A 25,898-nucleotide genomic window follows, 5' to 3' on the forward strand; every position below is an offset into this window, starting at 1 on the left:
GTAACCATTGTTCACCTCTTTTTTCTCTTTCAACACAATGATGAAGTAGGTTAGTTAAGTTATGTGGAGCAGAATGTATAATTACTGCACGCTCTCTGTTTGAAATCTTTTTAGCTGAATTCCATCTCTGGCCCTTGTCCAACATCTGATGAATTAAAGTACACCATGACACGCCTAGCCGTAGACGGGGCAGATGTATACATTGTAGAGCATGGTTGTGCCACAAATATAAAGGTAGGTATTCTTTTCCTTTCTCACATTGCTTTGTTTTTGTGTTAATTCCAAAATTTCAGTTTTGTCCTAAAATTTTTTTTTACGTAACATGCATAAATGATCTTTCTAGAGCAGGGGTGGCCAACCTTTCAACTTTAGGGCTCCTGAACCTTTAACAATTGTTAGCGGAGGGAATTTCAGCAGGTGCAGTTTGTCATCACAGATGACAAGCTGACCTGCTGAAATTCCCTCTTCCACACAATTTTTGAAGGTCCAGAAGCCCTAAATTGGCCTCTCCTGATCTAGAGCATTGACAGGTTGACCTCTCCTGTTCTAGAGCATTGACGGCTCTGTGGTGCTTTCATTCTGATTCAAGTAAAACAGTGTGCCTGAGTGCATAGTATATACAAAAAATAAAAAAGCATTTTGTGTGGAAAATGTCATCTCTTATCTGTTTGTATCCAGAGTTTACAGTTCTGATTCTACAAACTCAGCAATCTCATTTATTGTATTGTATTGATGAAAATGTATACAGGAACATCCTAATTATTTGCAAATTTTTCATCCGAGAATTTAACACAATGCGGATCAGGTGGGGGGGGGGGAAATAGTCTCCATTGCCTCAGTTTGTAAACATCCTGCAAAGTCAAAACACGGCCATGCCTTGTGCAGGTGCGATAATCGCCCCCAGAGCCCTCCAAGAGGGCCTTTAGACATTGTGCGCCTGGCGCAGGCGTAGTAAACATCCTCAGTCTCCGTGAAGACTTATGTCTCCTTCTCACCTGTGCCTGATGATGGTGGGGCCTCTCTGATGTAGAGCTGAAGACGCTGTTTGACAATGTGCGCCTGCTGGAAGTGCCATAAACATTTTCAGTCTCTTCAGTCTCCATAAACTCTTATGGAGACTGAGGATACTTCTGTGCTGGAGGTTTTTCTGTACCCTAGTAAGTCTGTAGCACTATTTGTGTAACTTACGAACATGATTACATAAATTGGGTAAATTTACGCAATTTATGTGAAATTATGTCATTTCCTGAAAATAATGTCATTTCCTGTTCTAATTCACTCATCTGCAGATTTTCTCAACTGCAGACAACAACTTTATCAACAAACCTGATAATCAGGTTTGAGTGTATATTAGTACTAGTGTATCATTGTTGCTTTTCTAACATCTCAAAGGGAATTTGTACCTGAGTTGGAAAAGAAATGGATCTCTTTTCTATTTTTCTGAGACAGAATCATGTAGTCTGCATGAAATGTGACTATTTCACTGGCTGACTTGTCAGTTGTCAAGCTGATTAAACGTTTAATTTTAACACCATGAATGTAGTACCTTAGCTGTCATCATGTTTGTTCAATGTACCTGTCCTTTTGCGAGAATTACATATTTGTCATTCACAGCAAGACAGCATTCTGTGATGGACAATTCCTCTTGTCTCCTTCTGGGGGCAGGACCATCTGTACCTTCTAGCATGTTTACTGGGAGGAATCTCCTTTCAGATTTTTCTGCTTATATTGAACAAGCAAGTCTCTTGATGTTCCCTTTTGATTTTTTTCCCTCCAATTTTAGATGGGGGCCATACGCATTGCCAATTGTAACCTCCACAACCAGTCTGTTGGAGAAGGTATCAGTGCTGCTGTTCAAGACTTGCAGCTACGACAATACATTGAGCAAGTGAACAATTGCCGAGTTGGTCTTCAGCCTGCACTTCTGCGACGGGCATATTGGCTGGAAGCAGGATCATTTAGTTTAGGTCTTATTACTACTGATATTGCTTTAGCAGCAGACCATCATTCTAAGCATGAAGTGCAGAGACATTTTTTGGAAAGTCATGATAGCAGAAGTAAAAGGTAAGAATGCCTATAGGTGAAAGGTTACTTGATAGGTAGATTTGTTGCTAAAAAGATGCTGTGTTCAGGTGGATTCCCCCATTGCTTCAAGTGCATTCAGTAAGGATGCCTTGGTCTTCTCCGTCTGTGGATTGACCATAGAGTTACAAGGGTTGGACTGTTAAATCTAAATTTGGCCTTTGCCCAACTACAAAGCAAAATGGGAGATAAGTCTTCTGGAAAACCAGTTACTATAATAAATTGCCAGTACATAATGTTCTTTTGGTCTCACTCATTCTACATTTAGTAATTACTCTTAGGACCAGAATTTGAATTGCGTAGGAATCTCTGGAGGTCTAGAGCTGAACTATTCAATTCTGCTAGCAGTAAAGATGGAAATATTCCCTACTTTTATTTGTGGAGGTTTAAAACTACATTTTCATAATGAGCTTTAGACCTTCACGACCTTCATTCAACATATAATATTTGTCTGACATAATTATGCACGTCTTTGAACAAGATATAGTGTGTGTGTTCATCAGGCCTCTCAATTGGGAAGCACTAATTCAGAGAAAAACTTTTTTAATTTTTTTTTTAAACTTGGTTGTCTTAAGTGCAATCCTATGCATATCCAATCAGAAATAAGCTGCATCAGTGGTACCTTCTTTCAGGAAAGTGTGCAGTCTTGCAATCTTGATCTCCGATCCACTTCTGAAAATCCAATGCAGCTGTCTAAATCTATGTAGATTCAGGCCTTAGTGGCTCGTTTGACTGAATATACGTTGTAAATGGTATGATATCTTCCATTAGTTTCTTTGCAACTATGGTGTCAATGAAAAGAATTTGAAATTGGTCTGCTTTGTTGACTGTAATATGCCTTCTTTTAAATGTTTTTTTTTTCTTTTGCAGATTATGGTTTTTGTGGCCAGATGAGAATATGAGGAGTAAGAGAAGCAAGAACAAGTGTGGCTGTCTTGGTGGCTGCAGGTTTTTTGGTGGCACAGTATCAGGATTAGACTTCTTCAAGCTTGAAGAGTTGACTCCATCAAGTAGTTCTGCTTTTTCTAGTACAAGTGCAGAATCAGATATGTTTTATGGACAATCTTTACTGCAGCCAGGAGAATGGATTATTACCAAAGAGCTTCCAAAAATTATAGATGGTAATGTGTGTGTCTTTGTAAGAAGAAATGCGTATTATATCCAAATATTGGAATATTTTTGAATCTTAAGTTTCTTAGTAAATGAAATATTACTTGGAACACTGAGGTCCAGGTTTCAGCATTTTGCAATAGTTTCATAAGCCAAATTCAGGTTCGTCCCCATTTTTGTCAGTGTGTAGTGAAGAAAATGCACTTTGTCACCACTCCATCTGCAGAGGATTGTCCACTGGATCGGTTCTGGTTAATGAATGACCCTTTTGCATTTGGGCCTGCAGAGTGGGGAGGAGGACTTTTCGGTGTGCCACGGTGGCTAATTTGCAAGATGCTTGTGGATAATATTTGGATTCTGCATTAGCCATTCTTATTGATGTACCCTCTGTTCAGTTGTTCTGGATTCTTTTCAAGTTTTGCAGTCTGAGGATGTGGACAGCTTCTTGGTAGAGTGAGGCCACAGTATTTAGCTTTCTACAGTAATAGATTTGTTAACCGGCATCCATGGGGAATGGGGGTTGCTAGTTAGTCAAATATGCTGTTTAACAAGACTTTTAATAAAACTCTCCAGCCTACTTCCAGACCTTCCTCCACTTTACTGGACAGGGCTTGGCTCTGTGATGCTACACTCCACAAGGGTACTATAAGGATGGATGCTCTACTTCCTAAGCAGGCCCCTTGTGTGGAAGGATGTGACAAGTTTCCATTCCTAGGGGGCTCTCATGAGACAGGAAGGAGGGTAGAGCAAGAGGTAACACTGCAAAACAGTCCTGTCTGGTAAGTGAGGAAGTAGGCTGGCAGGCTAGTCTGTTAACTGGCACTTTAACCAGCAAATGTCGAGTGGGTGAGATGCTGGTTAACAAAGCTTATACTGTATTTAGTTATACAGGTGGAGCCTATTTATCCATGTTAGTTCCGTTCCGTGACTTGGCGTGATTAACAAAAAATGCATTGTGCTAAATGCCATAGAGTTACGCAAATATGCTGTAGCCTGACACTTCCAGATGGAAGGAAACTAAGGTAGCTATTCTCAATCCCCTCCGCTCTGCTCCGTACTCAGTCCTCCTGTTGCCAGCTGCCCGGCTTCTTTCACAGTTGGGATGCTGATCTTTTAAGAGTCCAGCCCTATGTGTTTCTACTCAGAAGTAAACCCCACTGTAGTCAATGGGGCTTACTCCCAGGAAAGTGTGGAGAGGATTGTAGGCTAAATCTCATGCTTTGCTTGGTGGGAAGGCTTGCTTGTGTCGGTGATTACCTGCACCATGGGGGGGGGGGAATTCTGCAAACACTCCATGGGTTTTTTAAAGCAATCCCCTCTGTTGCTACCACACCTGCCCCTGTGTGAGTGAGAGAGAGAGAGAGAGAGAGAGAGAGAGAGAGAGAGAGAGAGAGAGCGCTCTCCATCCTGCTGCACGTGTTCTGGCTACAGAGATTTCCGGGCCCCCCTTCTCCTCTTCAGCCTCTTTGCCGGCTCATAAAAAATCCATGGATAAATAGGCTGCACCTGTACTGTATTATGTCCTCTCCCCTCCCCCAACCCATTGCTTCACATCGATATGAAACTACTGGGAGAGGTTATCAGGAGAGTGGAACAGGGTGTCACAAGCCTGCAGATGACACCGTACTCAATCACCATACCATTTGGTTATAGAAAACTTGTGGAGGTTCTGAATGACTGTCTGGAATTGATACTGGATATGGGCAAACAAGATGACATTAAATCCAAGCAAGACAGAAGTACTGTTAGTTAGGGGATCTGGGACCCATGTTATTGATTATAGGCCTTGTCTAGATGGAGTTGCACTCTCCTTGCTGGAGGAGGTTCACTGTTTGGGTGTGTTCCAGCTTTCCACCTGAATGCCCATGTATTGATTGTGGCTTGCAGTGCTTTTCTATAGCTTAGAATGCAACTGCTGGTACTGGCCTGCCTTGAGTTGGTTAGACCTGACTATGGTCGTTGATGCACTGGTTACTTTGCATTTGAATTACTGTAGCTCACTTTTTTCGGCACTGCCTCTGAAGATTGTTTGAGAACTTCAACCAGTGCAGAACTTCAACTGTTGCAGAATACTGCTCAATCTACTATGCAAATCTCTGTCCCTGTCCCCAGCTCTGTATACTGTTTAATGTGGGGTTTTGGGGGAGGTTTTGCTTAAAACTATTTATGAAACAGAGTTACTATTTATACATAGGCACAATGAAATTGGTATGCATAATATTGTAGGGGGTGGTAGCGCAATGTGCTATGCAAAAATTTGAATATAGCAACTTGGTAACTACCTAAGTGGGACACCAGGTTGGTTCATTGCATTTTGTGTTACCCTGCCTAGAAGTTACTTTTTGGCATATTTGTAGAATCTGTTGATGAACGAAAATGTTGATTGTCGTGTTTGAAAATTACTGTGTCAAGGAAGAATGAAAAATTGTGATATTACCCTTGGTATAATTTCTGTCATAGATGTGATCTCCTGGTTTCTTCTTAGGTAAGGCAAATGGTGTTAAAAGGAAAGAATGGGAGTGCCGATCTGTGGCAATAGATTTGGAAAGAAAATCTCAGCACCTGAACTTAAAAGTACCACTGCGATCTCATAGTTCCTCCTCCTCTTCAGAGGAGAATAGTAGTTCCAGTGCTGCCCTCCCTTTGCTCGCAGGTGAGAGGGAAAGCCCTTCTTCTGCAGCTGAAGATCACTTAAGCCAAAAGGAGTTCTTGGCAGGTACAAAAAGAGAAGATGGTCATGGCAGGTAAGTATACTGTTTCTATACATTGGTTTTCTACAACACAGAACTTCGGCTATATAAAACATTAATAAGGTTCTTGTATGTTCTAACTTGCTGCTTGTTTTGTAATACAGTTATTAATTTTCTGCATAGGAAACAGGGATGGTATGTCTCAAGTAGTATTAAGATGCAGGGCAGGGCCAGCCTAAGACCTCCTGAACCTAAGGTAGCATGCCAAATACTGCTCCCCTCACCTGATGGTGTGCCAGCTTCTTCTTCTCCCATTCCCAATGTTGTAGCTTAGCACTCTCTACATTTCCTCTTCCTCTCTGTTCCCCTCTTTTTCCAATCCAGGGAGTTGATAGAGATGGAGGAGTAGTGGGTGTGAATAGGTGTTCAGATATGTGTGCCCCCCCCAATCTGTTGCCTGAGTTGACCACTTCAGTTGGTCTCATGGACGGCCTGATGTGCAGGCTACCAGCCAGCATGCCATTGTTTTGAAGTAATTGGAACTTAAGGAAGTTACAGCTGTTTGCTAGATTGTGGCTTTTCTATTTTTAGGTTATTCTTCAAAGAAGTTGCATAAAAACTACTATCTCACTTTTAGTATATGAATTTGGTGATTTGGATTCTATGCTATTTTTGCATCATTATAGTCTACATGTTTTTTTCTCCTTTTTTTTCTCCTTAGTGCTGCAGCAGATGTTTCAGGAAGTAGCCCTGTTTCTCCTAACCCCCAAGAGAGGCCTGTTGGGCAGTCTCCTCTAAGATCTCCCTTGAAACGACAAGCATCGGTATGTTCTACTCGACTTGGTAGCACCAAAAGTCTTACTGCAGCTTTCTATGGAGACAAACAACCTGTTCCAGCTGGTGTTCAGTTCAGCAGTGATGTTTCCCGCAGTGATGAAAATGTCTTAGATTCTCCAAAGCAAAGGAGAAGCTTCGGTTCTTTCCCATACACTCCTTCTGCAGACTCAAACTCATTTCACCAGTATCGTTCCATGGACTCCAGCATGTCAATGGCTGATAGTGAAGCCTATTTTTCAGCAGCTGAGGACTTCGAACCCATAAGTAGTGATGAAGGTCCAGGAACCTATCCAGGGAGAAAAAAGAAGAAAAAGCAAGCAAAACAAATTGATTATGGCAGAGGTTCTATCTATCACAGTGTAGAAGGGCCCCTAACTACTACAGTACATGGGGAAGCTAATCAGGATCCAAAAATTGTTCCAATGAAAACACATCCTTCCCAAGCTTCATTTGTTTCTGCTTTGGGAGGAGAAGATGAACTCACAGAACATTTATATATCATTGAAACAGAAAAGGCTCCTGAGAGTGAACAAATCACTTTCCATCAGCCTGTAATGAACTGCTACCAAAGCTATCTTACCCAATACCAGGTGATCAACTGGTCAATAAAGCATCCAACAAACAAAAGAACTTCTAAATCTTCCTTGCACCGACCACTAGACCTTGACACTCCAACTAGTGAGGAAAACTCATCCTTTGAACAACTTTCAGTTCCAAACTTCAAGGTAATAAGCAGCTAACTAACTCTGATACCAATTTTAAAAAATACAAGCTTTTAGATTGTGCAAAATTTATGGATTTCAGTGCCTCCTTGTTATGGTGGTTTGAAAATTAATCTGGGTTCAAGAGTAACAGGTTGAAGTTTTTTGGTATTTCTTTAAATGCTGCTAGAATGGGACTCATAGCCCAATTCTCACCTGTGCTGTATCCAGCGCAGGTTTGAAGGTGGAGGGAGCACAACTCAGAGAAAGGGGACTGCTGGCATAAATCCCAGTGGCCCATTGAAATGCCTGGCTGCTTTTGGGGGACAGGGTTAGGATCTGGCCAAAGTGCTGGAGGCTGGTCCCATCCCGGTTCGCCCACTGGCCTGCCCGCTGTTGCCCGACCCTGAAATGCCCTCAATTCCCCATATCAGCCCCCCCCCCCCGGCACTTTTGCGACGCTCCTGGGCCAGCGCAGTCCTTGCTCCAGCCGAAGAGTGCGTTTTGGATTGTGTTCTCAGACTTTTATTTGTATTATTATGCTGTTCTGTCTCCATATAAATTGGAGAGGTGTTGGTGAGGACTTCCTGCCTGTCTTGTGTTTTGTTTAATTTAGAATTCATAGTTCATGCTTCTTGCTACAAGCTAAGAAATGACATTCCTGAATTTCAGAAAATATAAATAAAGTTATTGCCTTTCACTTAATTCCAGTAAAGTTAAAATTGCCAATTGGGAAATAGGATTAATATTTTTAATGAATGTTTATCAAAACATCTTTGCCATATGATTGAAAATACGGTGTCTGTTCAGCATAATACTATTTATACCAAAAATAATTTATTGCAGTCCTGCCCAGTCATAAAACACATTGTATTTGAACAATGTTTCAGTAAAACAAATATTGAAATAATTTTTGCAGCCCATTCTTGCTTTTATGACTAAATTCTGTATATATATTATATGTCAGAATTCAGGGGTGAAGTTACCATCTGTTAAACTGTATTTTTGTGTTGTGTGTTTGCAAGGGTTCCAGACAATATTTAACCTTTGTAATGTTTTCTTAACAAGTTGTACTGTGACATATCCTTGTAACGTTAAATGGAGACAAAAGGGAATACAATTAAGATCTGTTTTTTAAAATTATGGATATGTGTAAGCATTTGGAACATGTGCAAAACATGCTTTCTAGGATGTGATGTGACTGATTTAAAAGGCTTTAAAACAAGAGTAACAAGGTTTTGTATGTTTGCGTGTATGTTCTAGATTATTAAACAGGGTCTCACGGCTAATGCTCTTCTGGACCGAGGCATGCAGCTTACAGGCTCAGCTTCTAAGTGAGTAACAAGTTGCAGTATGCTTTGTAGTATGCTGAGCATAAGAGTCCCTTCACATGCATTCCTGATACTGTGGTAATTGCTTCCACATAGAAATCCCATACTGTAAAGAGGCTCATGGCTCAAAAGAGGACTATGTGGGCAAGATCAAATGTGTGGGTCTTACATCTGCTCTTCATCCTCCATTGCAGTGACTCCCATTTGTACTGCATTCACCGTTGCCCACTTGCAGTATGGATTCACACTTTACACAGCCATGTTCTTTGCTGCTGAGAGTGTTTGTAAAGGTGTTCAAAAAGTTGGCTAATACAAGTAGGCCCTCTGTATCTGCAGATTCAGGACCCATGGATTTAACTATCTGCAGGTCCTAAACCTGCAGGGTCTGCCTGACCTGGACAGTCCAGAGCTCCAGTCGCCTCTGGAGGGTGTTCTGAAGCCGTAGAAGATCCGGTTTATCATAAAAACTGGAAGTGATGTTTAAAGGCCTTCAGAGGGTGAGGCGCTCCCATTGCCTCCAGAGGATTTGAGGGGCTGAGACCTGTGAATTCCATTATCTGCGAGTTTTGGTATCCACAGGGGCCCCTGGAATGGTTCTCCTGTGGATACTGAGGGCCCTCTGTATTTGGAATGGGGTGTCTTGTTGAGATGTTCTTAAATGCTTTGAGCACTGCAGTAGCAAATATATTGATTACCATTGGGTTAGTTGCCTTGAAGAGTCTGAAAAGTAAATGTCTAAACATTATTGTTTTTAATGAAATACATATGCTATCTTTCAAAAAAATCAGACTAACATGACATATGACATTTTTGATATGCAACATAATATAAATCTTGGCTTGCCAAAGTTCTCACAAAGTGTAATGCAGAATTAGATACAGAGCAAACATCACACATTTCTCTATCTTGCTCTAAACTATCCCTGCATTATATAAACATTTTGCTTGCTTGGAAATTTTCTTGCCCTTTGATGGTGTTTCAGCTACCGTTAAACTGCATCCTCTGCATCTCTGTTATTTGTTGTGAGTTCAGATCACTTCTCAGGGGATTATGGAAATTATAGGAGGGCATTAAATAAAACCATGCACAAACCTGACAGCAAGGTGCCAACCATGTGTTTTATATGCCAATTTTCATGCTTTACGAGTAATTTGGTCCTGTATGGGTTGTCTGTGATTAACTAATCAAGGTGAACTATTTTTTTTTATTGAAACTTATTTTGTACCAGATTTTTTTCATCATGACACACAGTAAGACTCTTGCAGTTTGATTTCTGTAATACAGACAGTCATGTAATGCTTACCATCAGCAAGCAGCAGTACGGACTATTTAATGCTGGTAGTGCTGAAATTTTTGCTTTAGTTTTCTTTGAAGCTTAATGTTTGCAAGTTAAATAAAATTGTGTGCTTGATCTCTTTGGCAGACCAAAAGTATACTCTCTAGAATATGTTATAATCATTCTGGAAATGCATGGTAATGTCAGCATAATTGTGTCATTTTTTTATAGTGCATTTCATTAGTCACAGTAAAACCCCTGGAGAAGACAAACGAGGACAAAACAGTGCACATGGTTATGGGTACCATACTAGCCTTCTCTGATTTAAGTTGCAGTTGAAAGCTTTTACTATCCAGCAAAGATGTTTAATCTTTAATGTTCTGATTTGACAGGATAAATATATCTTTATCGGTTTAAACATGGCAATTACAGATAGAAAAGTGCATTTGAGACTAGTTTGAGAAGTAAGTTAGTAAGAAGGCAATATAACAAATGAAAGGTTCAATACTGCAGTCTATACCCTGAGAGATTCTTATGTGTGTGATTGCATTAAACTTGTGTGAATGTCTGCTGCTCTTCAAATGAGACAGCTTTTTAAGCTCTCTCACCATCTGCACTTTGGGCTGCAAGGTGGCTGCATCTTGAAAAGATGTTTCTCCAGTTAGCCATGTAAGTCCCTCCAATAAATTCCATAGGGTCAACTGGTATCAGAAAACAATTGCATCATTTCTTCTTTAAAAACTAGCAATTTGGTTTCTCTTGTTGGTTGTTCTCTTTGTTAGTACGCCATATACACCCTTGGAAAAGAAAATCCTTGATAATACAGATGATGAAACAATAACAGAAGAATGGACGCTGGATCACCCAGTTTCTCAGACCAGAACAACAGCTATTGTGGAAATAAAAGGAACTGTGGATATAGTTCTTTCTCCTCTTGTAGCAGAAGCTTTAGACAGGTATTTCATATTTTGGGGGGGGGGAAATGTTTTGAACCTGTAGCTGATAAGATTATTTGCACAGGATATTGCACCTTTGCAACAGCAGTAGTCACTTTGCAACAACACTAGGTGTGCTGCTTCACAAAGAATATCACATTTCTGCAGCAGGAAGATGCAGGTATTCTTTGCAGGTCCTTAAACAGGTCAGATGTGGGTGGACAGGAACCTCGGCAAGTGTAGGAGAAGACAGTCACCTTGCTTTGTACATTTCTATGCCTGTCAGCAGGACTTGTGGCATTTCTTCATCTTACATTGCAGTAGCATTGTGACTACAAAATATATTGATATAAAATTATGAATAAAAATTCCCAATGCTCTTACCCAAAGGGCCCCCAGAGAGCATGAGTATACAAAAAAGTAATAATGCTATTCTAAACACCAACCTTACAACACACTGACTTCTAGCCCAATCCTAACCATCCCAGGGCTGCTGGGTGCAGTGGCGCCAAAAGGACTATAGCTGCATCCAACAGCAGCGGAGGCTGCTGGAGGTCTCCTCTGGGGAATGAAACTTTTGCCCCCTTTCCCTGAGTAAGGAAGCATGCCCCGCAATGGGGCTACACAAGTCTGCGCTGGCTATTTTGCCAGTGCAGACTGGAGAAACTATGTGTCAGGCTTTTCAGTGTGACACAGAGGATAGGATCAGGCAGAGCAGACCTCCACTGGTCCCTCCCCCTGCCTCAAAAAGCCGCACTGCTGCCCAGTCTTGACTAGTCTTGACACCACAGTCTTGACCAGCATAGCTCTTTTTCAGAGGATGTGGCAAGATTTTCTTTATATTTATGTAGCACCAGACCTGCCCTGGGTGTTTCTGGGAAGATCCTAGTATTTGTAAAAATGGAAGCACTTGTTAAAATCAAAGTTCTAGGTTCGATAATGTTAAATAGCTTTAGAAAAAGGTTAATACCTCAGCTTGCTCTCACATTTTCCCCTCCTATTTTATGTATTTATTTTATGAATTATACCTACATGAGGCAACTTGCAAACACAAGGCAACATCAAACCTATCATATAAAAATTTAAACATAGGAAACAGACAATGATAAACCAGTAGGCAATCAAACAGGCAATAAAATAGCAGTAATAAATACAAATAACATTACCCACTAAATACCAGAAACAGTGGCAAAAGAACAAATCGTTAATTATAAGACAGCAATAAGGCAGCCCCCCTCTCCTCTCAGATGGTAATTGAAATAGGTTTTAAACAGATTTGTATTTCTATCTGTGCCCATGGGTGTACACTCACAACATATAGGATATTGGGGCAGAGATGGGTTAAACCTCATTGAAATTGCTCCACAGAAGGGACTGGTCGTAGATTCTCTGGAAGCATGCACCAGAGGTATGGTGCCACAACAGAGAAGGCCCTGTCTCTTGATGCCATCCTCTTTATTTTGAATGTTGGTGGAATTTTTAGCAGGGCTCTGCCAGAAGACCTGGCAGAACCCTGCTAAGAATTCCATCAACATTGAAAATACCAGATGACCTGGCAGAGGGGATGATATATTTTCTTTGTATTTTGTGAAAATACCTTTTCAAAAGTTAAGCAAACCAAAAGTTGCTTGTTTCAACTTTGTGTAAGCTGTTTCTGCTGTGTCCTTAAAAATTATAACTGTGTTTGAACCCATTTTCCCTACAGGTATATAGAAGCCATGGTTCACTGTGCTAGCACATGTCATCCAGCAGCTATTGTGGATAATCTACATTACAAGGTCCTCAGAGAAGCTGTGCAGAACAGAAAAACAACATTTTCAGAGAATGTATGTGTATTATAGAAGTTCTAATAAGCCGCAAAGGGTTACTTGCAAATGATTGCATAGAGGCACAGCCACAGTTTTCTTTCAGTGAGCACCTCTGCAAATTATATTGTCCATATATCTAGGCATGATTCAAGCCCTTAGGGTACCTGGGACCAGATCCAGAGATGTCAATCTCATTTCCCCCATTGTTTTGTTTTGCTATGTAAATGGTTTTATGAACTACTTTTTGTTGAAAAGCAGTATATAAATATAACAATTTTTTTAAAATTATGCATGACCAACCCAGAGAACCTCTTCTTCCAGTTCTTCTCCTTCCTCTGTCAGTGGCAGCAGTGGTCTGCTCTGCTGCTGTGGTGGTTTGAGCTACCATGGACAGGGATCCTCTGGCAGCAGTGATGTCTGCTCACTGAAAGGGTACCTTAAAGTAGTAGCATTACTGGCCATGGCCCTGCCAGGGGCACACCCCCAGGGATGCCGCCCCCCCACCTTGAGTTGCCACCCTCCCATGCCTGCTGCCTCCCCTTCCATCATTCTGAAGGCCAAGGAGGCTGTATGCAGCCTCCCCAGCTCTCAGAAGACTTGTAAGACCTTCTGGAGGTCAAAAATCAACACTTCCAGTTTTGGGCCTCCAGAGGACCTTACAATCAGATCGGTGTGCTAACGAGTGCCGTGAGAAGGCACTGCCAGGGGGAGTGAGTGATGGCATGGCGCTGCCCCCCAAGGCTGGCGCCCAGATAAATTGTCCCCCCTTGCCCTCCTTCAGTTATGCCACTGCTTTAAAGCATCTTGGGGGTTGGGGCTCTTGTGTTTCCTGCTCTACTTTCTGCTGTGTATACCAACCCAATCCATCAATGCTTATACAAGTCTGTCTGGCCAGAGGGGAATGAAGAATCTGGCTGGGAATGTACTGCTGCTATTTTTTTTTTACATGGTGGTGGGAACCTAGTGATCTGCCCAGGTCTTTTTACATGGTGGGAGTGTATCACCCAATGCACAGCTTCTTACAACTCTCTGAGCAGTTTGGGAACCTGCTCTTACTGGGGCACCCACCACTATGTTTGTGTCTTTTCTATGTCTCCTTTTGGCTTGGTGAGGCCTCAATGGCCATGCTTTATTAATTTTTTGTTTTTCCCCACTGGAGAGTCCTCCAGCCACCAGTCTCACCTTGTCTTTATTATGAAGCATCACAGTCTCATGCACAGTCTCATGGGTCTTGCACAGATGTATTATTGCATAGTTGGTTGAGTCCTTTTGCTGAAATGTTCTAGCTTAACAGAAAGTTGGGGGCGAACAGCACATTACCATGGGTCTCAGAATTATTATGGTGGGCACATGTTGCTGACCTATGGGGAACAACTTCCTCCCTCCCAAGATCCACCTGGCTTTTGGGATCCACTGGATTCCATTTGCAGACCAGCTGTGGTTATATCCAGTTTCCAGATGATGTAGAAGTTAGAAAGGAATTGCTAACTTTAGAGGATGGTGGTACAGGAGAAATTGCTATGCTGATTCCTATTTTAAAAAAAATAAATAATAAACAAGCTTCAATGTAGACTGAACACTAACTGGTTTACTTTATTGTATGCAGCTATCATCCAAACAGGATGTTAGAGGAACAAAAATAGAGACCCCTGCTACAGGAACAACTCAAGTGAAAACCCAGACAAATCTTTCCCTAAAGCAGGATAATGTAACTATTAAAGGTCTGCAAGCCAATGTTACCCTACCCAAGGTAATGATTAGTTTTGGTAAATGGTCTTGCATGATGGGGAGTTTCATGTACTCGTTTTAAATTTTTTAAAAATTTATGGGTATGTTTATCTTATGATTGTCATAGTGGCTTTTGTATTGTCTTGGTATCCATTTCAGTCAAGATCAATGACTATACTAATTTGTATAAAATTAATATTAGTTGTGTTTGAATGAAGTTTTATTCAGTCCATTGTAATAGTTATTTTTTAATTATGTGGGATGGAATGGAAATTCGGTGTGTTTCATTTCTTAAAGAATACTGCAGAGGTGGTTGTTTTTACTTTGGGGTCCCTTTCTGCAGATAAACTTGTGCTTACTCCAAGCTTCTGTGGAAGAATCATCGGGTACAACCACAAGCAAAAGTGTAACACATGTGTCCTTGGTGGCTTTGTGTTTTGATCGGATTGCTACACAGGTTCGGATGAACAGGTAAGGCAGTGCCTTTTGATAATTTGTGATGCCTGTATCTCGTTGAATAGCACAGTTTAGAACATTCTCACAAAGCTATTCAGTTGCATACCTCCCATAGATTTCCCTGGAGCAGATGCCCCAGGCGCCGGCCACTAGGGCCTCTCTGAGCCTCTCTGAGGCTCCTGATGGGGGCATAAACTGTGCTTCCAGTTTGCCAGAAGCACAGTTTATAGCGTCGGGGAACTTCTCTGATGCGGGAGAAGGTTGTGTGAGGCTCTGTGAGCCTCTGGTGAGTGGGGAGGATATCTGTGCGGGGGGGGCGGCGATAGCCCGTGGGGGGCACCATCGCGGAGCTTTGCCCTGGGCGCGGGGGCTGCGGAGGTATGCGGCTGAAGCTATTTTCTTTCTGTAATTTTCATTAAGACTCCAGTTGACATGGAAAATTAAAAAGGGTTAACATTATTTTCAGATTTTCAGTGAAACTTATTTTATGAAGTAAAATATATTTTGAGGATATATTTTGAGGATGCTTACGAATTTCACTCAACCATTGATGACAGAAAAACCTTTAGTAGTTGTTTGCTACTGACATGTTGGTTTAATATGGAAAGAGTGGAGCTGCTAATGGAACAGCTTCAGATATCTAACATCAGTATCTGCAAAGTCTCAAATGTTTCCTTTTTTGTTTTAAAAGAGGTATTGTTGAAGAGAATTCAAATAATTCAGAAACTAGGAGAAGTTCTGTAACTTTTGACAAGTATGTCCATACCAGCAAAATGCAACCCCAGTCTTCCGGTTCTTTGCGATCCAATGCTGGAGCTGAGAAAGGAAAAGAAATTGCAGCAAAACTTAATATCCACCGTATTCATGGTCAACTCAGAGGCCTTGATACAACTGGTAAGCTTGCTCACAATCCCAGTTTAGAAATGAGATTTTCAGCCTTATTATGAGTGGATTACTTGTTGTACTAAGTACTGTATTCTATAGAGAAGAGCCCTTGTGGTTTAGTTTAGGATTCCTAATGTGAGAGCGTTCAGCTTGCCTTTTTTTTAAAAAAAGAATGTTCTATTGCAGGGGTGTTCACACTTTTTTGGCTCGAGAGCTACTTTGAAACCCAGCAAGGCCCGGAGATCTACCAGAGTTTTTTTTTTCAATGTTCGCGCCATCATAACATATAACATTTATGTGTACAATGTATGTTGGTGTACCTTGAGCCCCACTGAGTATAACAGGACTTACTCCTGACTAGACATGCCTAGGATTAGGCTGTGAGGCTGCAATCCTAGCCACACTTACCTGGGAGTAAGCCCCATTGAGTACAATGGGCCTTACTCCCGGCGTTTCCTCCCAGAGGCACCTGAAGGGGGGGCGGATCGGCACTCCGCGATCTACTCATTTTGCCTCACGATCTACCGGTAGATAGCGATCTACCTATTGAGCACCCCTGCTCTGTTGCTTGACAGATGGTAATTTTTTCTGTATCTTAAAAAAGAAATTGACTAAGTTCCCAGTTTTACCTCATCGCAGTACACTTTGGGGGTGAAACTGGGTAAAGTGGATGGGCAATAGGGAAATTATTTACATATGGCACCATTTGCTTGTAAAAAAGAATGCACTTTGCCCAAACTTGCTGAAAGATCAAATCCAACTATGACCATGTGCAGAGCTTGTTAACTGTTTCATTTATTGACTGCCTTTGTTCAATATTTCCTGTTCAAAACTACTTGCTGGAGCAAATCTTTTATTATTAGAAGAAACAAGTTAGACTTTTAAAAATAGCTGTCTAGTAAAATGCTATTTTTTCCCCTCCTTGCAGATATTGGAACCTGTGCAATAACAGCTATTCCTTTTGAAAAATCAAAAGTTCTTTTCACCTTGGAAGAGTTGGATGACTTTTCTTTTGTCGATGAAACTGATCATCAAGCAGTTCCAGATGTAACACGGATAGGTCCCAGCCAAGAGAAATGGGGCTGGATAATGTTTGAATGTGGAATTGAGAATCTGACAATAAAAGGTAGGGCAGCAACATGTTGAACGCTTGTTGTCATGTACAGACAAAGCTAAACTGAGCAACCCAACATTTTGTTCTGCCTTTTTATGCTTATAGGGGGCAGACAATCTGGTGCTGTGTTATATAGCACATTTGGGAACATGGGTAAATCTACAGCCACAGATAGGGGTGGATTGCTCACATCCAACAATTCTTCAGATTCTCCAACTGGTAGTGGTTACAACACTGATGTGTCTGAAGAAAATCTTCCCTGTGATCGAATAAGCGCTACATCAGACACGCATCCGAATTCTGTTTCAGATGAGCAGGTAAGATGATGTTTCATCATGTTTTCAGGGTCCATTTTTTTTGTTGCTAGCAAAAGTTACAGCCAATCAATTTTTCGATTTGCTAAATTAAAATTCTTTTTACTGTCATTGCTAATATTCTGTTACATCTCACTAAAAGAATTGGGGCACAATCCTAACCATGTCTACTCAGAAGTAAGTCCTATTTTGTTCAATGGGACTTACTCTCAGGAAAGTGTGGTTAGGATTGCAGCCTTAGTGATTCATGAGCACTTTATTAAAAGTCCCAATGGTGCTTACTTTCCAGAAGGGAGGAAGTGAAAGAGACTGCTCTAGCATCCAGGAAAACTAAGTTACCTTGCATTTTTCTTGATTCTCTCTCATTTTTATGCAGGATGAAGGGGTTGAATCAGATGATCTGAAAAAAGATCACCCTTTACGGCCACCCCCACCTGATTCTTGTAGCATGAAGCTGACAATCAAAGAAATTTGGTTTAGTTTTGCTGCTCCTACAAATGTGCGTTCTCCTGCCCATGTATTTTCAAGGTACAGTGGATTCCATTTTAGAGTGTTCTAATAGAGGGCTCCCATATTGCACTCCCTTAGAAAGTTCAGTTTCCTGCCATATATATGTACAAAAAGTATGAACTCTGTATGCCTATGTCTGTTGTAGTGTTGGCATAGACTTCAGTGATGTGTTTTGCTTTTAGTGTATAATCACAAAATGTTTTTGAATTGTGCCCTAATTTCTGTTTAATTGTATTTTGTCTAACTTAAAGCAGCTTTTTGTGCAATTTTTGTAGTCAAAAGAGAGCAGTGCTGAGCTACATAAATCTTAAATTTGGAGTATTGATGATAGCTAAAAATTTAATGAAAATAATATGATTGGCAGTTTCAATAGTGTGTGTTTCCTTCTGGAATGGTTTCTAAGGTACAAAAAACCTCAACTGTTTGTAGCTTTTTGAATACCCAAGACCTGCCCTAGACAAATTGTAGATAAATTACTCTGGTATGACTTTAGTCAGGAAAAGTTTCTTTAAGTTATGAAGAATTGCGGAATGCAGTGAAATGAGATAACTGTAAGTTTGGCAAATATCAAAAGAGACTGGTTGAGAAATGGTTGATAAACAGTTGAAATGTTTTCCCTTGAAGTGTAACTTACACCCTTTTGATCATTTTTTTTGCACACCTAAATCATGCTTGGTTTGCTGGCTTAGATTCTGTCAGAAATTTCAGGGGTGTTACAGCCAGTTTTGGCTATTGTCCTTCATGGTTTGATCAGTTGTATATTAATACAATTACGAAATGTAAAGTCAAAATGTTAATCAATTACATAACTTGTGTTGTCACTGTCAGCGAGTCCATTTCACCTTCAGTTGGATTCCTCAACTTTTGTGTTTGTGTATGTTACAAAGAAAAATTTTCTGTTTAGAATCGTCTCTGTTGCAATTTGTTCAGTTACTCTGTATATCGACTGCATTATTGTGGATTGTGGATCTTCCAGTCCAAAGTGCCACTGAGTACAGTGTCTATCATAGGGCTTGCCAGACTCCGGCCTGTGGATGAACATGCTTACCATTCCATGGGAGAGCCTCCACAAAGTGCCTCTGGCTGCCCCAAGTCTTCGTGCCAGCCAGCCGCTTCTGGCTTCCATTGCCCCTGTAGACTTTGCGCCCAGATTTCTGGGCAGTTGCGGCAGGCCAGAATGACGATTTGGGATGCACTGAGGTGCTTTGCATAGGCTTCCCGGAAGAACGGTAAGTTCTGTCAGCACTGGAGAAGTCTTTGCTGTCGTGCAGTGGTTTCCACTTTGGAGGCTGCTGGTCTAGCACAATGATAGGTGGTTGTCAATAAGAGATTTCTGTTTAATAGTAACCTTAGTACAATTTATTAGCATTGTCTCATTTTGTTTCCTTTTAATTCTACATATTTATACTAAAACTGTTAGAACTTTTGAGCATGCTTAATAGACATTGGTTTGAGTTCCTGATTCAAATGAAAGATGTAAGGATATCGTATGAATTGCTGTGTTGTTATATTTACCAAAATATATTTTGGTAAATAGTGCTGCCCCCAAGGAACATGTACTACTTAACTCAGTGATTCCCAAACTTTTTAGCACTGGGACCCTTTTTTAAAAATGACGCTTTGTTGGAACCCACCTAGGTTTATCAGACTTTTAAAAAGGAGATCTAGAAAGAAATAATATGTATTTGTTTATAAGTAATAACCAGAAAAAAGACCCACAAACATTTATTTCCCTATATTTACACAAGCTTGCAAACTGTAGGAGCTGAGCCCTTTACAGGGTAATTAGCAGCTACAATATCTTATTTTTGACTAACCCCAGGGCTTGAGGCAATTTGTTATCTTTCCATCACTCTTTGATGGCCCATCAAAAATCAGGTTGTGACCACTGGCGGGTCCTGACCTACAGTTTGGGAACCACTAACTTAACTGATTTTTTTTTCTTCAACAGGCAGCTGAACCTTCTAAGCACTGCGACTCCTGCTGTTGGTGCCTGGCTTGTTCCTATTGATCAAGTGAAGTCATCTTTAAACAAACTAGAAACAGAAGGAACACTGCGAGTTTGTGCTGTTATGGGTTGTATAATGACAGAAGCTTTAGAGGTGGGTGATTGCCAGAAAATAATTGCAGAGTTAAATGTGTCCCATACAGAGCAAGGATATCATGTGGCCAAAATCTTGTTAATTTCTAGTGATACCGCTGCATTCTCCTTGTTGGGCAAAGGGTTATTGAGGGGAGCAAGAGGAAGAGCAATTTGCTCCTTGCAGAAGCATTATTCTAAGCTCAGACGTACACAGTTAAGCCACTAGTGTGTGTTAGTTTACTGCAGTTGCATATCTTATCTGGTTATAGTACATGGAATTTTTGACTTTTTGACAAGACTTGATGGGGTGGAAGAGAGAAAATTGTTTGCACACTGTCCAATGAACACTCGAGACAACAGATATGGGAGAAAGGGCCACTTTATTAGCAGTTACAACTGAAGGAGAGGCTGAGACCTGCAGCCGCAGAGGGAGCGAAGGCCCCCGTGGTGCAGGAGCAGGACCACTGGGCGGTAACAGAACACATCTGCCCCCAGGCTGGCATGCACCCAACTCCAAGCCACACCCCATTCTGAGGCGGCTTAGCTCATCCAGGTCTGTCCCTTAAGGGGAAGGCAGGGGAAGGAAGGGGAAGGGAAGGCAGCTGGACACTGCCTCGAGCTGCTGAGCCTCTAAGGCGGACCCCGCGGTCCCGGCCAGGGCCCCATCTATGTCCTTGTGCTGCCAAGCCCCTGAGGACTGCAGTTGGGTTCTGCCCTGGCTATGCCGCCTGAAGGTGCACGCCAAAGTTCATTTCACGCCTCCTAACCTGCACCACCTGCCCACCTAAAGTGACCAATGGCAGTTAAAAGGGGAGAAAACCCCTTGCCCCTGACAGTCTGGGGTAGGCAGAAAAACTGCCTGCCCTTGGCCAATTGCAGCAGGCAGCAAAAAATTCCTACCTGGCCCTGAATGGCGACCAGTGAAACTCAGACTGCCTTAAAGGCGGGTGGGTGGGTGTCCACAAAGTGCCCACATGCGAAGGAGGAGGAGGGCTGGGTGTTGTCCCTTAAAAGGCCTCTGCTTCCGCTCAGTTCCAGCCCACCTCCACTCCCCCCACAGGGAGGAGACTCTTGTGTTCCAGGCGAGGCTAAACAAACTCCAGTCACCCCTGTAATTGGGCAATCGGGATAATCACAGAACTGAAGACAGTAGCAGAGCAGTGAAGCCACATAAAAGATGTCTACTGGATTGAATGGGAAAAGGTAGAAAGAATAGTGAGCTGTACCTAGCAAATAAATCCTGTCCCAGCATAATATGTGTTCTCTTCTGTGGTTGGGAAGTCTAAAATGTCTTTAGATGAAACATACATAAATCTAGTTTCTCTATTTATACCCTGCTTTTAAATTATTCTAACCACTTTTATGTGTTCAGAATAAGAGCGTGCACTTTCCTTTGAGAAGCAAGTACAACAGACTCACTAAGTTAGCCCGTTACCTACAAGAAAATCCTTCATGTTTGCTGTGTAATATACTTCATCACTATCTTAATCAAGCAAACTATTCCATCATTGAGGATGCTACTATGGTAAGTTACTATTTATGAAAATGTTCCTGTCAAAACATTGAATGTTTTTGGGGTGCTCATTTTGGCAGTGTGTTAACTATTAGCACAGTATGAGAAAACTCCAATAGCCTGGCACCTTTAGGACCTAGGCTTATCAATTATGCTGGATTATCAGAAGGTGCTATCCTGTCCAGATCTAGTTATGGGATTGCTGCTTTTGTTACTGTCTCAGTGACATCATTGCTACTTGGATTAGTGAAAAGCTGCGCGGTTGTCCCTGAATTGCTTTCCTCAGCTGTCTTGCAATGCTGGTGCAGCCATGACCCAAGCCAAGAATGCTCCTGGTCCATTTTGATGCTGGACTACTGTGGGTACTGGAAAATTGGGTGCTGGATTTTTGGTGCTTTATTGTATAATGTTTTTGTTTATATCAATCTTGGTTAAAATTCTTCTTAATACCTATTTTGACAATTCTGCTATTTATAATACTTGCATGTTTAAATTATGTGTTTATGTAAATGATTATTCCTAAATGGAATAAGAGTTGCTGTACTTTGGACATATCTGAAGTAATGGTAGTTTAGTTGCACATTCACCCAGCCAAGTACAGATATTTTTCATCAACCTGCTTGTACTTTCTCTACCCAACTTTCTCCTCTATATTATTTAATTCCTTTTCTTTTGGACTTTAATAAACTACAGTTACATTTTGGCAGTGTGCCTGCCTAGTTCATATTCACAGGTGATTCAGTGGGTTGTTGCCCTGCAGACGCTACTGAGAGTTTGATTTTTAAAATAAGAAATCCTGGAGGTTTATTGCTTTTCTGGGTGGGGGGTTTTCACTTGCAGCCAGGATTTAAGTGTAAGCAGTTGCTATAAAGTGGCAGAAATAAAAAGGAAATGGGGGCAGGGAAAATAAATCCTTTAAAGGGAAAGGAGGTACATAATGGCACATGCATGGAAGGGGAAGGGAAGAGAGACAAAGTATGTAGGGGAACCTTGTGGTTCTGAGAGAGACCTGAGGTTATAAATTGGAGATATTCGGCTGTTGGGGGAAAAAGGAGAGTAGAGGGATTGGGCGGAAAGAAGGAAGAGAGGTTCCTGCAGTTCAGACCATGACAAAAGTCATGGCTGGAGAACTGTTTTCTGTAGCCTGAACCAAAGACCACAGGCAAGAGATGAGCCCCTTAGTGAGTTATGAAATCACTCCATCCACTTGCAATGGGGAAGCTAGTCTCTCCCACCAGATAAACATTCCTAACTGGCACTGCAACTGGGGGTGCCCACATTCAGCTCCCAGTAATTTGAGCAGCTGGAGTGAGAGTTAGGACAGTTTGTCTGGAAAGTAGGCCTGATCTCCGGTCTCCACCAAAATTATTCAAAAATGGATTCACTTACTTATTCACAGTACAGACATAAAATCACAAGCACTAAGTGTGTGGTCAACCTGGCAGTACATGAGATGCACAAGAAAACAGAATGTAGAGTTGGTAAGCTTATGGCAAGACTGCATTCAAGACCAAGACAAAAATGTTCATTTCTGCCAAATGGATGTATTATAGCAGGTCTGGGGGTAAGGGTGCCAATACTAAGCAAATCTCCTGAGCGAGTGTGGAGTTCATAGGTCGAAAGAGGGCTTTGAAGCAAGCCCCCAAATCTGTAGCCTTAATTAGTTTTAAGAGAGAGAAGCAAGGCAAAGAGAGCCAGAGCTGCTTTCCTGTGGGGTAGATTGCTTCCATTCCGCCCTGGCTCAGTGATGGCTCTTGGAGAGAGAATCGGGAAGAAAGTTTAGAAAGCAAATAGAAGTGGGAGTTACCAATGATGGGTGCCAGCTTGGCAAATTGGACTGTGGATTGCAACTTGAGTGAATGTGGTTTAACACAGTGTCAGTGGGTCAGTGAATGACAGACCGACAGTAATACAGTGAAGAATGAAGACACATGGTGTTCTGTAACACAACTTTTTATACCTTTTTTCTAAGCATAATTTCCCATGGGATCTTTTATGGGGTGAGCTCATTAAAGGATGTTTCTCTGTAATTTGTCGCTGGTCCTAGATGGGTACATCTTTTATTCTTGCACCTGGCTGAGGTTGTAGTAGCCAGTATTCTCTCTAAGGGGTCTGTGCCAGTATGTGGGCCCCATTTGCAACTCTGGAGTGTTGTGATACTGCCTCTGAATGTTCACCATTGACATCATCGCCAAATGCCCAGGTTTCCAAGGTTTGCACCGCACAGAGCTTGGCGGATAGCTAGGTTTGGAGATCCTTCTTTTGTTAACAGCTTGTTTTCCCTAAGTCAGGAAGTTCCTAGGAGATGACTGTTGATTCTGTTAGTGAACTTCCTGTGGTATAGCAATATTTTGCTGTAGGAGTCACGTATTTGTATTTCTTCTAAAATCAGCCTTTAGGCACCTTAAAAATTAAGATTTATCCACTAAGCCAGCATGTTTGGGATGAAGTTCCCACATGAAACTTGCCCGCCCCTTCCTTCTTGTAGCAGGAGGTGTTGCTCAAAATCCACAGGGGGGGGGGTGGTTAGATGACCCTTTGGAAAAATATGGGATGTGCTGAGGGAGGGGGACAAACTGGAGAATTTTTTGCACATTTTTTGTCCTTTTCCCCCACTTTACACATGGAAGTGTCTTCCATTTTTGGCAAATCCAGTGTTTACTTCTTTATTTTTGTGACAGTATAGCATGGACACCCCTTTCAGATTGTTTTTTCTTTGTTTGTTGCCTTCCAGAGTGATGGCCTTCCTGCTCTTGTGACATTAAAGAAAGGTCTCATTGCACTAGCTAGACAATGGATGAAATTCATTGTAGTAACACCAGCTTTCAAAGGGGTGAGTTTACATAGGCCAGCTCAGCCGATGAAACTCAAGTCAACTGTACTGCATGAGCAAGAGGATGGCTTTGGTTTAGACAATGGAGGTGGCCTTCAAAGTGATACAAGTGCTGATGGAGCAGAGTTTGAGTTTGATGCAGGTATCTTTTTATTTTAAATATACCTTTTCAAAGTCCACAAATGCAGTATGTCCAACATATTTCCCACGCCGTATGTATGTTATTTCACTTAATCAGCCTCTTGCATGTTTTCTCTTTGTTTTAGTTTAGCCCATCTTGTTCTAGGTAGAAATAATCTTGATTGTTCATGACTGTTTTTGACTGTTTCCTACTCGATTTTAGATTGAAATGTTTCAACCATGTACAGACGCTTATTTTATCTACTTAAAAGATTTATACTCTGCTTTGTAAATGCAACGGGGCTTACAATATAAGCACGTTAAAAATTCAGTAAAAGCAAAAACACACATTAAATCAGCAGCATCGTATCAAAAAAGCAAAGGGGTAGCCCCACGGAGAATGTTTTATAGTAATTCAATCAAGAAGTGATCAAGGCATGGATAACTGTAGTCAGTTCTGAGAGAGAAATGGCCATAGCCACCACCTGGGCATCCAGGAGCAAAGATGGGTCTATGAGAACTCTGAAGCTGCAAGCCTGTGGTTCCAGGGGAAATACGACCAGTATTCCCTATAAAAATTACAGGAACTTTATGGAGCCCTACTTTTGCTGCATGACAGCTCTGGAGTGCTTACTGATGACATCATTGCTGAGCTCCGCAGCTCTGTGAAGGAAGCTAAGTAAGGCTTTGATTCTAGCTGTGTAGCTATGCAACTTAGAGGGAACAGTGAGCATAACTCCATCCAGAACATGTAGACCCATCATCCCTGAATCAACAGATCTCTTGACCGGTAGTGTCTCTGTCTTGTTCGAATTTAATCTTAGCTCCTTTCCCAAATCCAGCTGACTCAAGACACTGTTTGAAGTATTCATAGCCTTTCCAACATAGAATGGCAAAGAGATTTAAAGCTGTGAGTATATCTCAGTTAATCTAGATTATCTCCTCCAGCAGATCATGTAGACATTAAACAGCCTTGATGTTAAATAGCACTGGGGATAGAATAGAACCATGAGGAGCAGCATAAATTAAGAACAGTGGCGTAAAGCAGCAGTACTCCAGCACTGTCTTCTGGAACCTATCTTCCAGAACAGGGTTGTCCAAACTTTTTGGCAGAAGGGCCACATCATTTCTCTGGCACTGTGTCGAGGGCAGGGAAAAAAATTAATTTACATTTCAAATTTGAATACATTTATATAAATTTACATAAATGATTATTAGATTTGAAACTTATATGAATGAATGAAGGTCTTGCAATAGCTCAAGTCCTATAAAAGGCCTTGCACAAAGCAAGGCCGACCTTTCCTTTGCTACTACTACTGCATCACAGATGTGAAACAGCAAGCAATGGAGGGAGCCCTCATCCCACAGCTCACGTCAGAGGTCAAACAATTGCCCTCACACTGAAAACAGTTGCGTTGGGCCTAGCATGGGCTCCAGGAAGTGTCCGGAAGGCCAGAGGCTCATTGGAGACTGGGTGCTCCCCATGGGCCAGTTTGGGATTTGGGCTCCTCTGCTCAGAAAGAATCACAGCCACTGCAAAACAGCATCCCGAGTACCAATCACATTCAAATG

At 41.6% G+C, this 25,898-nt stretch overlaps 1 protein-coding gene across 8 annotated transcripts in view; it reads left to right on the top strand.

The window, feature by feature from the left end:
• BLTP1 (bridge-like lipid transfer protein family member 1) overlaps positions 1 to 25,898 on the top strand; it is a 160,644-nt gene that overhangs the window by 51,676 nt on the left and 83,070 nt on the right. For all 8 annotated transcript variants that reach the window (XM_066633009.1, XM_066633002.1, XM_066633007.1 and 5 more), the window contains 17 exons: positions 115 to 234; positions 1,784 to 2,064; positions 2,953 to 3,203; positions 5,678 to 5,936; positions 6,604 to 7,444; positions 8,684 to 8,754; positions 10,810 to 10,983; positions 12,668 to 12,788; positions 14,377 to 14,520; positions 14,842 to 14,969; positions 15,646 to 15,848; positions 16,768 to 16,965; positions 17,059 to 17,270; positions 17,644 to 17,795; positions 19,729 to 19,879; positions 21,233 to 21,385; positions 24,108 to 24,348. In XM_066633009.1, the coding sequence (XP_066489106.1) occupies positions 115 to 234; positions 1,784 to 2,064; positions 2,953 to 3,203; positions 5,678 to 5,936; positions 6,604 to 7,444; positions 8,684 to 8,754; positions 10,810 to 10,983; positions 12,668 to 12,788; positions 14,377 to 14,520; positions 14,842 to 14,969; positions 15,646 to 15,848; positions 16,768 to 16,965; positions 17,059 to 17,270; positions 17,644 to 17,795; positions 19,729 to 19,879; positions 21,233 to 21,385; positions 24,108 to 24,348 (3,700 nt within the window). The remainder of the gene's footprint in view (positions 1 to 114; positions 235 to 1,783; positions 2,065 to 2,952; positions 3,204 to 5,677; positions 5,937 to 6,603; positions 7,445 to 8,683; positions 8,755 to 10,809; positions 10,984 to 12,667; positions 12,789 to 14,376; positions 14,521 to 14,841; positions 14,970 to 15,645; positions 15,849 to 16,767; positions 16,966 to 17,058; positions 17,271 to 17,643; positions 17,796 to 19,728; positions 19,880 to 21,232; positions 21,386 to 24,107; positions 24,349 to 25,898) is intronic.

Source organism: Tiliqua scincoides, chromosome 6 (assembly GCF_035046505.1).
Source record: "Tiliqua scincoides isolate rTilSci1 chromosome 6, rTilSci1.hap2, whole genome shotgun sequence".
Taxonomy (NCBI): domain Eukaryota; kingdom Metazoa; phylum Chordata; class Lepidosauria; order Squamata; family Scincidae; genus Tiliqua; species Tiliqua scincoides.